Source organism: Anser cygnoides, chromosome 5 (genome assembly GCF_040182565.1).
Source record: "Anser cygnoides isolate HZ-2024a breed goose chromosome 5, Taihu_goose_T2T_genome, whole genome shotgun sequence".
Lineage (NCBI taxonomy): Eukaryota > Metazoa > Chordata > Aves > Anseriformes > Anatidae > Anser > Anser cygnoides.
In genome coordinates, this window is record NC_089877.1 from 61,016,449 (window position 1) to 61,030,334 (window position 13,886).

The 13,886-nt window shown below is 36.9% G+C and overlaps 1 protein-coding gene across 9 annotated transcripts in view; it reads right to left on the reverse strand.

Moving 5' to 3' along the window:
• The window catches only part of LRRC9 (leucine rich repeat containing 9), a 57,141-nt gene that overhangs the window by 27,758 nt on the left and 15,497 nt on the right, over positions 1 to 13,886 (reverse strand). For all 9 annotated transcript variants that reach the window (XM_048066014.2, XM_048066015.2, XM_066998480.1 and 6 more), the window contains 9 exons: positions 13,287 to 13,404; positions 11,667 to 11,802; positions 10,414 to 10,560; positions 9,322 to 9,443; positions 8,055 to 8,264; positions 6,591 to 6,710; positions 5,498 to 5,689; positions 4,127 to 4,252; positions 2,575 to 2,712 (listed from right to left, as the gene is read on the reverse strand). In XM_048066014.2, coding sequence (XP_047921971.2) covers positions 2,575 to 2,712; positions 4,127 to 4,252; positions 5,498 to 5,689; positions 6,591 to 6,710; positions 8,055 to 8,264; positions 9,322 to 9,443; positions 10,414 to 10,560; positions 11,667 to 11,802; positions 13,287 to 13,404 — 1,309 coding nt within the window. The remainder of the gene's footprint in view (positions 1 to 2,574; positions 2,713 to 4,126; positions 4,253 to 5,497; positions 5,690 to 6,590; positions 6,711 to 8,054; positions 8,265 to 9,321; positions 9,444 to 10,413; positions 10,561 to 11,666; positions 11,803 to 13,286; positions 13,405 to 13,886) is intronic.

Consider the following 13,886-nt stretch of genomic DNA (forward strand, 5'->3'; position numbering starts at 1 on the left):
TCAATCTGTCAAACAAGCACTATACTGAAAGATACTGACTTCCTCCAAAGTCCATGAAAATGAACAGCTGAATGAGAGACAAACTGATGATTCCAGTGAAGGAAAGGTTCAGCTACAATGCTAGACGCTAGAGAATCCAGAAGAGACCTGTTGTGAATAACCTAAGACATTTTGAGAGCAAAGATCCAATTAGGAACTGGTTAGTTACTGCTTAATTAGTTCATAACATAGTCTTGACATAGTCTTTCAAGGTGAGAGATAATGCTCAAAGGGTTATTTTCAACGTTTGTTAGTTTGAAAGTAGATGTGTTGGCTCTTTTCTTGCAAGATAGTTTTCGTGTTGATATTTAGTAGAATTCTCCCAAAATGTTAATCCTGCCTGACCACAAGAAATTGATTAGTACAGAGTTCAATATACACACAGAAAAGATCATTTGGCTTTAGATTTGGAATATGCCTAAGTGTCTAAATTTTAGTGTGGACTATATTTCAAGGGTTAGTATTAGAAAGCTGTGTTATTATATGCAGTAGGGATTTTAGGTTTATACAATTTACGAAAAGAACTCATACTTCAACATGTTTAAATATTGTGCTTTTGTGACATCAGAAACAGATTGGATTCAAAATTGGCAGAATAAATAAGCTAAGCATAGCTACTGAATTTTCTAATGAAAAATTCTTAGAGCCAACCTCTACTTATCAGGGAGATAATGCAAAGGAGTTGACTACAATTGCCCAAATCAGTCAGGTTCCCTCATCATCCTTGCCACCAGTGTCCTTGCTCTTTAAAAACTTGCTCGATTTTCATAAAGCTTCATTGTCACTTTCATTTGAAATACTTATAGAACATTTGGGATTCCTCGAATTCTTAAATGAAGCACGTAGATTAAGGACTTTGTCTTGCCTTTAGAGAGAGTTCTTTGGAAAAAAACAAAAACAAAAAAACACCACCACCACAAAACTATGCAAGTACATCTTATAAGCGTGTGCTTTATATACCCTTATTGTTGTAGAAAGGGCAATTTTCATATGCCAAAAGATGTTGAACAAAATGAGTGACACAAAAATCTAACTAAATATGTGAAGGCTAGTTATGAGAGGCTTAAATATGCAGAAGTTTAAACAATAACCACTTCATCACTACACACTTTTTCACTTAGAGTTAAAAAAAAAATCTTCATCCTTTAACGTTTATAGACAAAAGCAAATGTTCATGATCCCTACTGGATCAGGCTTTGGCTCTTCGTTTCCAGTAGAGCAGAAACAAATGAAAAATAGGAAAAATGACAGCCATGAGAATAAAATAGTTGTGAGAAACAGATTGCTGATAATGAAAGCTAAGAACATCAATAAAAATTTGACTGCCAATATAATCAGAGAGATCATAATCAGAACCTAATGAAATTCAAGCAATGCTACAGGCTTGATCCTATCTAAGGACTGTAAGATAGTCAATCAGAATACATAAGAGAAGGACAGTTTCAGCGCATGTTTTTCTCTGCCTTTGGGGAGAATCAGGATGAGATGCTCATAATTTACATGGATAAGAAAATACTTTGTCAGCTACTAAAAAGAACCCAAACCTGGAACTACTCATGTTAATGTTTTTAAAAGACATTTTTCATTTGAGGACATTTATGAACCCTGAGCCACTCATCAATTCATTTAATTACAATCATAGCATAACTTGGGAAGTTCTAAAGGTTTATGAACAAATTGAAGTTATACTAGTATTAAGGATAAATAGGATGACCAGAATAATTCAGTTAGCTTGATGTAATCCTTAGGTACCATAGAAAGGCTTACATGCCACAGAGTAAACAATCAAAAGTTAATGGCTTTATTACTGGATTACAGGACAGTTCACAGGAAACAAAAACTAATATTGAATTGTTTTTAATGATATTTTAAGTGTATTAAAAAGTGTAATAGCTACTTTCTGAGAATGTAATAAAAAATAATGATATCCAAAAGCAAACTTATCTCTTGTTTAATAGAGAAAAACTGGTTAGAGGATGGATCTTAAGAAGTAAAAAGTGGGATGATTTGGGCGAAATAACTGAAAGATTCCTAGTCCTTTAGAACATCTGGTTCTAGTCCTTTAGAACATTGGAAAGAGACCAATGAGTGAGTGAAATTTGAGAGTAGCTAAATTTGTTTCAAAAACAAGTTAGAAATGATAGAGAGATAAGAGAGACCTGGTAGATTTACTGTTACTTAAAATGGACTCAGTGATCCCTGTGGGTCCCTTCTAACTCGGATATTCTATGATTCTATGAAAGTCAGTCTATGGGATCTTTTTGGTTTTCCTTGGTCTTAAAAATCTATTAACGCTAAAAAGAAAGTTGCATTGCAAAAACAGTAAATTAAATGCCCTTTTCATGGTATCTGGAGCTTCCTGTGAGGCATCTGGAAATGGCTACTGGAGAAAAGATAACTATTGGTTAGACTTGCAAGTTTTCAGTAACATATATATAAACAGCATAAAACCTTTAAACTAACATGACAAAAGAAAGCTTTTATATAGATTAATCTAAACTTTGACATAAATATATTAAACAGCCTCAGCCTTACCATTGAATACCAGTTGTTATGATGCATCTGTGAATCCACTCTGTTTTTGCTGATTTGAGACAGAATCGTAGCACAAGAAAATACACTGAGAATAGGAGGTCTCTCTTCATCAGTCCTAGAACATTCCAACAGCGATGCCTGGGGGGAAAAGAAAGAAGAAAATACTGTATTAAGTAGATAATATAACAAGATTAACTATATTGGAGCATCTTTCCTATGAAGAAAGGCTGAGAGAGCTGGGGATGTTCAGCCTGTTGAAGAGAAGACTCTGGGAAGACCTCATTGTGACCTTTCAATACTTATGGGGGGTCTTATAAAAAAGATGGAGAAGGTCTCTTTACTCAGAGAGATAACAATAGGACAAGGGGGTATGGTCTTAAACTAAATGAGGATAGATTTAGACTAGACTCTAGGAGGAAATTCTTCATTGTAAGGGTAGAGAGGCACTGGAACAGGTTGCCAAGAGAAGCTGTGGATGCCCCATCCCTGGTGGTGATCAAGGCCAGGCTGGATGGGGCCTTGGCCAACCTGATCTAGGGGGTGGTGTCCCTGCCTATGGCTGGAAGGTTGGAATTAGATGATCTTTAAGACCCCTTCCAACCCAAGCCATTCTATGATTCTATGATACATAGTTCACATCTTAGCATATAGCAAAAAGCATAAAAATTCTGCGATTCTTGACCGGGAAAGGTGATGTATCAGCAGATAAATAGATTCTATAATAAATCATAGGTTTATTAAGCCTAATAGTTTGCAAGATTCCTATAGAACCTTCACATATATATATATTTTTTTTTAAAAAGTTTTCAGTACATAAAACAGAGAAGGTAGACTGTATTAAACATTCTGTTTTGCCTCTAGTCTGTTTTCTGGGAAGATATTTGTCCTTTTCTTTGCAGGAAGTCACGATCTTACTCAGCATTGACTGAGCAGACAGTTTCATTGTGACTGTGCCCTGATCATATAAATGTTGTGTCAGCATGATATTGAGTTCCAACCTAGACAGCTCATGAAGGGTGTTAGCTTAGGCTCAGCCTAAGATTCAGGAGAGTATATAGTCCAAAGTTCTAATAAAACAAGTTTGTGTTCAGGGGTTGCAAAGAATTGTTTCTTATATGCTTGTAAAATACTCTAAAAATTTACCCATTGAAAAGACCTTCAAACAAGGGATTTGGCACAAGATCTTTTAAAAAAAGCATACAGTACTATTCTTTTAGCCTGTTATTTTTCCCTCTATTGTTTCTATTTGGCAAACATAGTAACTGTCTTGCATTCTGAATTCAGCAGATCCTAAACACGGATTCCAACATCATGCCAAAATACAATTTTTAGTACCAAAGATCTTTGTAAGATACGTATTTACTGAATAATTTCTGGCCTACTGCTAGAAGCAAAGACAAAACGACTGCCTTCAGAAAAAATCAGAGTGCCAAGTTGTCTTTAAAAACCAACCAAACAAAAAACTGCATAGAATGACATAAAAAAAATATATTCATAAAGCTTTCCTTTTCCATAGCATCCATTGTAAGCTACAAGAAAACAGATATCAAACCTGGGTTATCTTTGATCCTGCAATATAGCGTAATGCTTCTGCAGCTTCTTCATTAGTAATCATGACTCCATTTAGGTTAGTGAGAGCTTTTAATTGACCAATGACACTCAGCCGCAAAGAGACTGGCTTGAAGAGAGAAATAAACTGTCAATTATTTAAAAAAATAAAAAAAGTGACAGTACATACCAGAGACTTCTATTTCCTTTCTGTTTAGCATACTGTCAGCTCACGGATGTCAAGAGTTAGAGCTTGGTAGTGATCTCCAACAGAGCCACTGTGTCATCCCTGCTTATGTAGTTTGCCAAAAACACATAAGACAATGTACCTTTGGGCCAATTTTGATTATTCTGATTTTATGTGACACTGATAGTAACAAATTGCTCTAAAGTCACATGATCTAACTCAGAAGGTTACTAATCCTACAAAGCTCACTAATATATGAGCTGTACTAGTGTTTATTTTATAATCTGTGAGTATCATTTATGATCTAGAAATATTGCAAAAGCCAAAAGCTTCATAGGACATGTGAAAGATGTTTAAAGGATTTAGAGGTGTCACTGAAACCTCAAGACATCACCACAAACCTACCCTATACATAGGGAATAGGTTAGCCTGCCCACTAGTTTAATATAAAATAAATGAAATACACATTTCTCACATGCTGAATAATAATGTTTTTGTGGATGGCATAAAGATATGTTTTGACAGTCAAGTAACCCAAATGCAATCTTTTATGAGCTAGATGGTAGCATGCATCCTCTGAAAGGTAATAAGGATTTTCTGCTTTGCTCTGAACTGATGTCTAAATGTACTGATTCAAAAGGAATAAAGAACAGAGAGAAACATTTGTTCCAGAAGCTATTTGGGCAATATCAATGTATGAGAGTCAGTAAAAGGGCTGAGTATTGGCTCTCTCTGTGAAGCTCCAGCCAACACATCTGTGCTGCTGCTGAGAGATGCATGCAGTAAAACAGAGACAAACTGTATGTAATCAGCCCCAATGCTAGGAAAGATCTCTGCTCCCATCCCTTATCCAGTGCAGCTGAGCCAGCAAAAATTAAAGCCGTGGCTTGATTCTTGACATCTGGCACAGGCTACCAATAACATTCTTATTGGAAATTGAAAAGAAAGAAATTATGCCTCAGAGACATCTCTGAATAGAAGTGCCACACAGCTTATTCACTACCACTTGTTTAGGCTGTGACTACAGAATGAAGTCCTTTTGAGAACAAAGATGCCGTAACATGATCATAAGGCTTCTTACACATGAGACCTTAGAATTATTAAGGTGCAGGTCCAGACTTTAAACCTTTATGACCTAACTGTGGTCCTGGTTAGAACAGTTTCCCAGGAACTTCAAGCACTATGTACCTTATACCATGGGTTGTGTGTGATGTCAAGACTTAGTAAATTGGGAGTGTGTTCATTTAAAATGTTTATAACTTCCCAGGATTTTTTCAGCTGATTCCAGCTCAAGTTGAAGCACTGCAGTTTGGTTAAGCCTCTTATGCCCTCAAGAGTAATCACATGGTTATGGCTTGCATCAAAATACTCCAGGTTGGGCTGCAAAACAACAAAGGTTTGAAAAGTGTGGCCAAAACTGTAGCAAGATAAACTTCAGCGAAAGTAATCAGACACGTTTAATCTTTCAACAGACTTTATCAAATCCAATGCCTAGGACTTTCCTCACTCATTAGTGTCTCTGTTGAGGGAGATCCAGCGTGCTCCAGCCATGTCCCAGTAAAGACAACAGAGGAGCCATTACCTGGCAGAGCACTTTGGCATGCAATGTCTACTTGACTGCCCACCAGGAAGTTGTTGAAAGGGGAAGACCATATCTAGAGCTCATATCAAGAGCCTCCTAAGTGGCCTAAAGACAACCGAGGAGCTGGATCCCTGAATCCCCAGTGGTAATACAGAAAAGCCCAGAGGTCCTGGCTAGGACTTCTCAGCCATGTACCACGTAGCATTCTCAGGCTGAAGATGAATTACTTCTTTACCATCCTGCTCCAAGTCCATGTAGTTCAACTTTTTATTCCTATTAATCACCTCTGCTTTGATATTTTTACACTTATTTCATTCCTCATATTTGGAAGGAATGGGGAGAAAAGCAGCGTGACCCAAATCATCAAGTAGGCCAATGCTAAGCCAGGTGGAGAATTCTGGTATCCCATTCACCCCAAATATCACTATTTGTTAAAATGAAATGACAACTACAAAGGACAGATGGGTGATAAAGTGATACCACTGTAATATTGTGATTCAAACTGGAGACAACATTAACAGGCACCAAAACTGCTGACTGCTAATATTACCACAGCATTCATGATTCTAGTTCAGCCCTCTGTTTTGTTCCTCAGTGCACCTCCAGGCCCAGTTCTGTCCTGTAACCCACTCCATGATGCAAGAATATTTATGTGAGTAAGTGTTTCTTTTAAAGAAGAAAAAAAGCTTGATTTCTCACCAAGTCATAAACATCATTTAAGGAAGTAAATTCATTAAAGCTGATGATAAGCTTTCGAAGTGTTTTAAGTCTAGAGATGTTCTGCAGCTGACTCAGGCTGTTCCCGTGCAAATTCAAAACCTAGGTCAAAAGTACATCAGAAATTGTGATTTTACTAGACATGCAGACAAATTCTGTAATACTCCACTGCTGCCTTAAAAGTGAAAAAGCTTCAACCGATGGAATGCAAATATAAACAGTATCCTACTGGCAAACCATAAAAAGAGTACAAAAGGTGAATGCGAAAGGTGAATGTAACACAAAACAATGAAAACACAACTAAAGGCTACGATTACTCTTTTTTCGCTTATTTGAAGACTTATTTATTTATAACTTATTTATTTTATAACTTCTTATTTATTTTATAACTTCTTCCCAAAATAAAAATGGCCTGGGTAAGATGGAGAGTCAGACAGTCAATCAGTTCACAGCAGAAGGAAACAATAAGTTCTAATAAGTTCTCTGTTTAATGGAGATGCTGCTAAGGAACTGGTAGCTTTTCAATTCTTAGAAAACAGGATGGGAAGAATGGGGCCAAGCAGACACAGGGAAGAGATCCTTAGAAAAAGGCCAAGTGAGGGAGAATTGCTAGTATTTCTCTGCAAACAGATCACTGTAAGGATGGCATTTTGATAAAACAAGAACAGAATTGTTACGCTCCTTTTTCTTGTCTCTAAATAAGTTTTAGAAAATAAAAAGTTTATTTGAAGATGTTTTGAAGATAATATAAAAATGGGATCAAAAACATAACCAGCAGGATCAGCTCACAAACTGAAGTTAAAAATGTGACAGTTCAGAAACTATTTCATAATTTAAAGTATCAGATATTTAGCAGGGCTACTTCATCAGAAAATGGGCTACTGAAGATTCCACACAATAGTTATGCATGTGAATGCAATGTCAGAATTATGCATACGAATTCCCATCTGAAGAAGTGTTTTTCTGTGCAGCTACTATAACAACATGCACTTCTTAAGCTAAAATCTGCAGCTTTTTTTAAAAAAATGTGTTTTCTCCACGGGTTACATTCTTTTGATGTCAAATCTGACCCACCCCCCACTCCCAAAATCTTTTCAAGAACAATCGGTATAATGGCATACAGTCACATATTCCATAAAATTTGATGGAAAGGATAATAGGTCATATCCTATTCTCAGATCCATTCTTCTTAACCTGTTTTTCATTGAAATTATTTGTCCCTTACACAACAGGAAAAGCAACTGTTATTCTCATCAGTAATAACTGACAGGCAGAGGAACACAAGTTCTACTGATTTCAAGTAAATGTAAGCAACATCAGAAACAAACCCAAACAGAAAATTAAAAATGAACATACTGTCTTTGGTTTAGGTCATGGGCCAACCTGAAAAATAAAGTAACAATTACATAATACATTTCTTCTGTAAATTTGACAGCAATACCTCACCTGTACCTGACCGTAGATATTGACCTTAGCCACTGAAAATATTGTTTTTTCATCTAAGTAAGCAATCTTAGGCCTCACTTTTACTGTTGGTTCCATGTTCAAAACTTCATCATCATGTTGCAAATCATGAGACAGAATAAGTATTTCTGTGCTTCTCTTTCTCTCTTCCACAATTACGTTGCGTGTGGAAAACAGAGATTTGTCTTTGACCTATATAAAATAAGAGACACCAAAAGTTCGTAAACCTTCTAATTTCTACTTAAATAATAAATCTAATACTCAGCATAAAAAGAGAAGTTTGATTAGGAAATTAACGGCAATTAAGTTAGGAAATCATATTTCTGTAACACAGACCTGCTACAAATTGGGTTTTAATTGCCTCCTAATCAAAGCACTGCATGATGTTTTTCCTTTTATAGCTTATTGTACGTCACGCATAACTCTGGCTAGAGTTAAAAGTAAAACTGTACACTGAAATTCCTTAAGCCTAAGAATTACCACGGAGCAGTCTACAACTGGACCACAGGCCAGGTAGACATCAGTGAATTACACACTTTTCCTTCCTTTCCCCAGAGCAGCTTAGAGTCTGAAATGGCCCTTTTCACCTTTCACCTTGGCAGCAAGTTATGAAGCTAGATGAGTGAAAGAGGAGCATTATATGGCTTACAAAAAGGAACAGAAGCAATTCTTACAAAGAAAGCTTGTTCAGGAAACCAGCTGAGATTAAAATATATTTCCTTTTTTTTTTTTCCCCAAAGTTTCATATCTCACAATTTAAATTAAACAACTAAAAATCATTTGCTCCCTAAAGACTCAATGAAAACAAAATCTTTTGCACAGTCAATACTATCACTTTTACCTTGCCTGGTACCTCGAAGAAAGGAATTCTTACTGAGAGAGGACATAGTTTTCATCTGCGTTTCCTTTATCTGTTGAAACTTAGAGGATCTTTGCTCTCTTTGCTATACAATCTTTTTTTGCTATACAAACTTTTACAACTACAAAATAAAAACTTCCCCCAACTTTCACTATGAGTAGAAAGTTTCTCACTGATTTCCACAGAAGTTTTATCTGTATCTGATAGATTAGAAAGAAGAGAACCAACCTTAAACCTAAACTCAACAGGTCCTGTGAGTAGAACAGGACTTTATTTTACCTACTTGCCTTTTTTTTTTTTTTTTTTTTTTTTTTTTTTTTTTTTTAAGTCTTGAGCTGTGAAATCTAAGACTTGCCCTCTACTATCACAGTAGGAAAAAGAAGTTCATACCAGTGTAATATACTCAAACTCAGCAATGTATTCTGGCAGGACCAGCTCATGGTCAAATACAAACCACTCGCACTGCCAGCCGCTGCAGTCACAACTTTTCTGTTCCAAGGAAGCCCACAGTTCTGAAGTGGAGGAAACAGAACAAATACATTATTGCTTTTAAACTAAGCTTGGTATTCATTTCAGAATGCTAGTAAGTCAAAGATACCTCCTTCCATGAAGACCCTTCAGATTTATTCCTTTCTGCCATACACATTCACACAGGCTAATAAAGGAGTTTAAATTGGTTATCTAAACCCCCATGTAGAATACATAACTGTCAGATTCCAGTACAAAGGTCACAGCCTGTGAAAGACTAGCTTAGCTTCTGAGATCACCAACAGCTCTCCTGCATTGCTTTCATTCCTGCACTGTCCTAAACTACTCCATCATACTGTGGTATGATCACCTTCCAAATTAGCTTTCACTTCCTCCTAAGAAATCAGAACAATCCCAATTCCTTTATAAAGAAACAGACGTTGCTTCCTGTAAGCATCTGCAAGTTTGGAGGACATACCAGAGAGAACAGGTAAAATTATTAGTCAATTCCCACTTGGTGTTCTCTTGCAAAAAATAGCATAAAGCAGAATTTATCACTAAGAGGACACACAATACGCAGATTTAATCTCGATACTTGTAACATAGCATTTATCAGCAGCAACTGTTTTTACTTTGCTTAAAAATAAGGGCTGTGGATTTTAAGGGTGAAGCTTTCTTTTGTGGTATGTAGGTATGACCCTTTGCAACACTTACTCAATCCCCCTGCGTGAAGTGTGCATATGAACCTCCATGAACTAAGCTGCACTTAGCGTGGACTGACGGCTAAAAGCAGCATGGCACAGCTCACTTCCACCCTTTGAATAAATATTTGTTCTCATTTAGTTCACAGAAAGATCATCTTATTTGTTATTGCCTTTGAAAACATGCATTTCAGCAGAGACTGAGTTCTCAGGAATGAAACCTCTTGACACAACCCAAAGTGAATGACGAGTTTGGAATACAAGTGTTACTTTAACCTTAACTTTATGCTAACAAGTGCCTACAAATACATACCATTACTAGAAGTAGATGCATCACTTCCTAGGAATTTCCATGGCCTGAATACTGAATTAGCTTCTGGGTAGTTGATTTGACAGATGGGACTTGCTGCACGAACTGGAGCACTGCGGCCAAGGAAAACTTTTGCAATTATCACTATCCCTAAGTGTAGAGAGAAAAGACACTTAATGCTTCTAATTCTGGCTTGGGGATGGGGACAGAATAATAAAAAAATGATGCTTATTGTTATTATAAGCAAGCTACATCTTGGTCTGGATGATGAATGGTCTAATATGTATGTAATACATATATATGTAAAATAAACACTGAATCTTTATTAATATTTATGTTTTTCATGAAAACAAATATTCTTTGGCAAAAAAAAAATACAGTGATATCCAAAGTTTGTAACTAGCTAATATTTAAAGCCATGAGACCAACTAACATTTGGATTTGTGACCTCCAATGTCTTTCTTCCATACTACAGTAAACCCGTCTTTTCCAGGCTCTCTAGGACACCAAGGCCAAGCAAAAGGTAGTATATGCTGTGGATAGTTCCACGCTACATATATGCTGAAAGATGTGTGAGAAGTCCACGCTGACTGTCCTGTTGGCTAACACTGAAGGAACCCTAGAAGAGCTGAGAAATGCCTCTTTAGCGGGGAGCAGGGCTGGGAGAAGGAAGGGAGGTGACCTAACTTAGGTTAAGCCACATTTCTACAAAATTTGTAAATAATTATCTTTGAGACTTCTAAGCTTTTTTTTTTTTTCAAATTTGGCTGAAACTTGATTATTCCTAAGCTACTAAAATGACAGCATCACACAGCATGACTGCCTAAGCCTTTTTTCTAGGAAACCAGACTAAAAAGAGAAGGCTGGTATTTTTCATTTCAGTGCCCAGTCCTGGACGCAAATTAACCTAATGTATTTGTGCCTTTCTTTACTCTGCTCTTTTTAGAGATGTTAGATTTTGAAAAAGATCAGACATATCTAATTATATCTCAGATGAGGACATTTCCCATAGAGGCTTCAAACTCCTGTCTGGGAATTACTCCCAGCAGCCCAAGGTCTTTGTGGAGCTTCCTAATACACAAAAATGCCACTGGAACAGATTTCGGCAAAGTTTCAGAGCTCCTTTCAAGTTACATATGGCAACTCATGGCCACTTACAGTATTTACAAAATGTCCTTTGACCTGTAGCACAAAATGCAGTGATTAGACAAGCCATATATCATCAGTTTTACAATATTGTTTCAACTTTGAATTACCATGCCTGAATGACTCCTCAGGATCTCTCTTGTTTTTGCCTTCAGCCTTGGCTTGTTGTTTCAGAAACTCTATTCTGGGACATTCACATATGCTTAGACTGTTACAGAGAGGAACAGCTTCATTTCTCTCAGGCTGCTGCAAAGATTAAAGCAAGGCCCCAGTATCTTTCACTAAAAGCATCCCTTAAAAATGCAAACAAATTTAAGCATGCAAATATACACGTGAATTACAATAAGGGATGACAGGCAGGAAAAGTGAAGAATAAAGAGTAAAAAGATGATTTGTGGCGTTATTTTAACAGTATGAGAGAAACAGATGAGATCAGATTGTTGGGGACAGGGCCCAACCTTCTGTAGGCTTACAAAACATGTAATACCACAGGAAGGAATCTTAGTAGGGCCTCTATAAACTAGCATGATATAAACAATAATAAAGCAAAACAGGAAAATAGATACTGTATTTGAAGACATAATCTTGTCCCCAAATCCAATCTTTTCTCAGAGCGAAAAGAGAAAGGCAGGTGTGCAAACGGTTGGCAAGAAGAAAATGAGAGCAATGGGGAAGAGAGATGAGTTGCCATGAATTCATTTTCCTACTCTCTATTCTTTTCCTTCATAAATCAGATGGAAAACTTCCTTATCTGAAATATGCCCATCATTGGATATATTCAAAAGCTCTTTGGACATCATTCTGGACAGCCTGCTCTAGGTGACTGCGCTTGAACAAGTGGATTGGACAAGATGACCTCCAGAGGTCCCTTCCAACCTCAACCATTCTGTGAGTCTGTGAAAATGCTTCTTCTGTTCATAATTTCTTACTCGTCATGAAATAATGTATTCCATCTGTCTGACTATTTTTCAGTTTGGAGATTAAAGGGGTCACTGGGACAGGACTGACAGTTTCTAGGGTTATGACTGGGCTGACAACCAGGATCCATGCCAGCAGTGACAAATATTTAGCGTCAGGTATCTGGAGATTCCAGAAATAATCCTAGTCTTAATCTCAGTATATTTAAGGACAAAAGAAGCAGTGATTTAAATTTAAGACAATGCTTGCAAATCCCAACCCAGGATGCTGTATTGCTACAACTGAGACTTAAAGAACTGAAAATCCATGATATGCTTTCTGATAACACTAATAGGAAGAACAAAATAATAGGAAAATAGTATTCGGTTCAAAAAAACAGAAATGAAAATTACAGTGTAAATTGACTGAACAAACCATTGAACTAATGTGTTCCACAGGCAGCAAACAGGTGCTGCGTCTGATACTGTGGAGACTTCCAAAGTAGTCCTGCATGAGTCCCATCAAACTCTATTGATATTGAGGATGTGGGGGGGGAATTGATGAGAAGTGGTGAGTGAGAAGGAAGGGACAGGAAGATGACAAAGAAAAACTGGAAAGCACTAATCATGACTTTGCCACACAAGGCAAAAAGACATGAAGAATGAAGCAGAAGTAAAATGGAGAAATACGATAAGAACAGAGGAAGAACCAAAGGATGCATGAATAGAAAAATCGAAGAAAGAAGAGAGAAAGATAGAGCAGCACTTTTCTGCCTGCTCTCTTTGCTGTCCTTTCCTAAGCAATAGCATTCTTATGTCTCCAATGCAGCATACCGTATGCACTTCCAGATCCTGGAAACCATCCTCCAGTATTTGCAGCAGCTGCTTTTCCTTAACTGGCAATTTAGGATTAAATACATAAAAGAGATACTCCATCTTCTCTTTGTAGTTTCTTAAGAAGAAAAGACAGAGGGAAAGACTTCAGGTTTTCATTATGGTAGTGCAAAAGCAGGCAAAAGGCAAGAATAGCTATTCTAACCAGATAAAGTTTATACATGCGCACAATATTTACTAAGAATAACAGACTATAATTAATGCTGATTCTATAATATTCACATTCACAGTAATCACAAGATCACAAGAGAAATTTTTCTTTCCCGACTCTATATAATTGGTTAAAGCAGTCTCCATTCCCTTTATTATACTAAAAAAAAAATAAATCTATTTAGCTCATCACAGTTTTGTCTGGGATAGAGTTAATTTTCTCTGTAGAGGTTCAGATGATGCTGTATTTCAGTTTTTTGACGAAAACACCATGGATAACACACAAATCTTTTAGTTGTTGCAGAGCAATGCTCACACAGAGCTCCTTGTGCTGCTCCTTTCTGCTCCTTGTGCTCTTTTTCCAGCAAGGGAGCTGGGGTGCACCAGGAG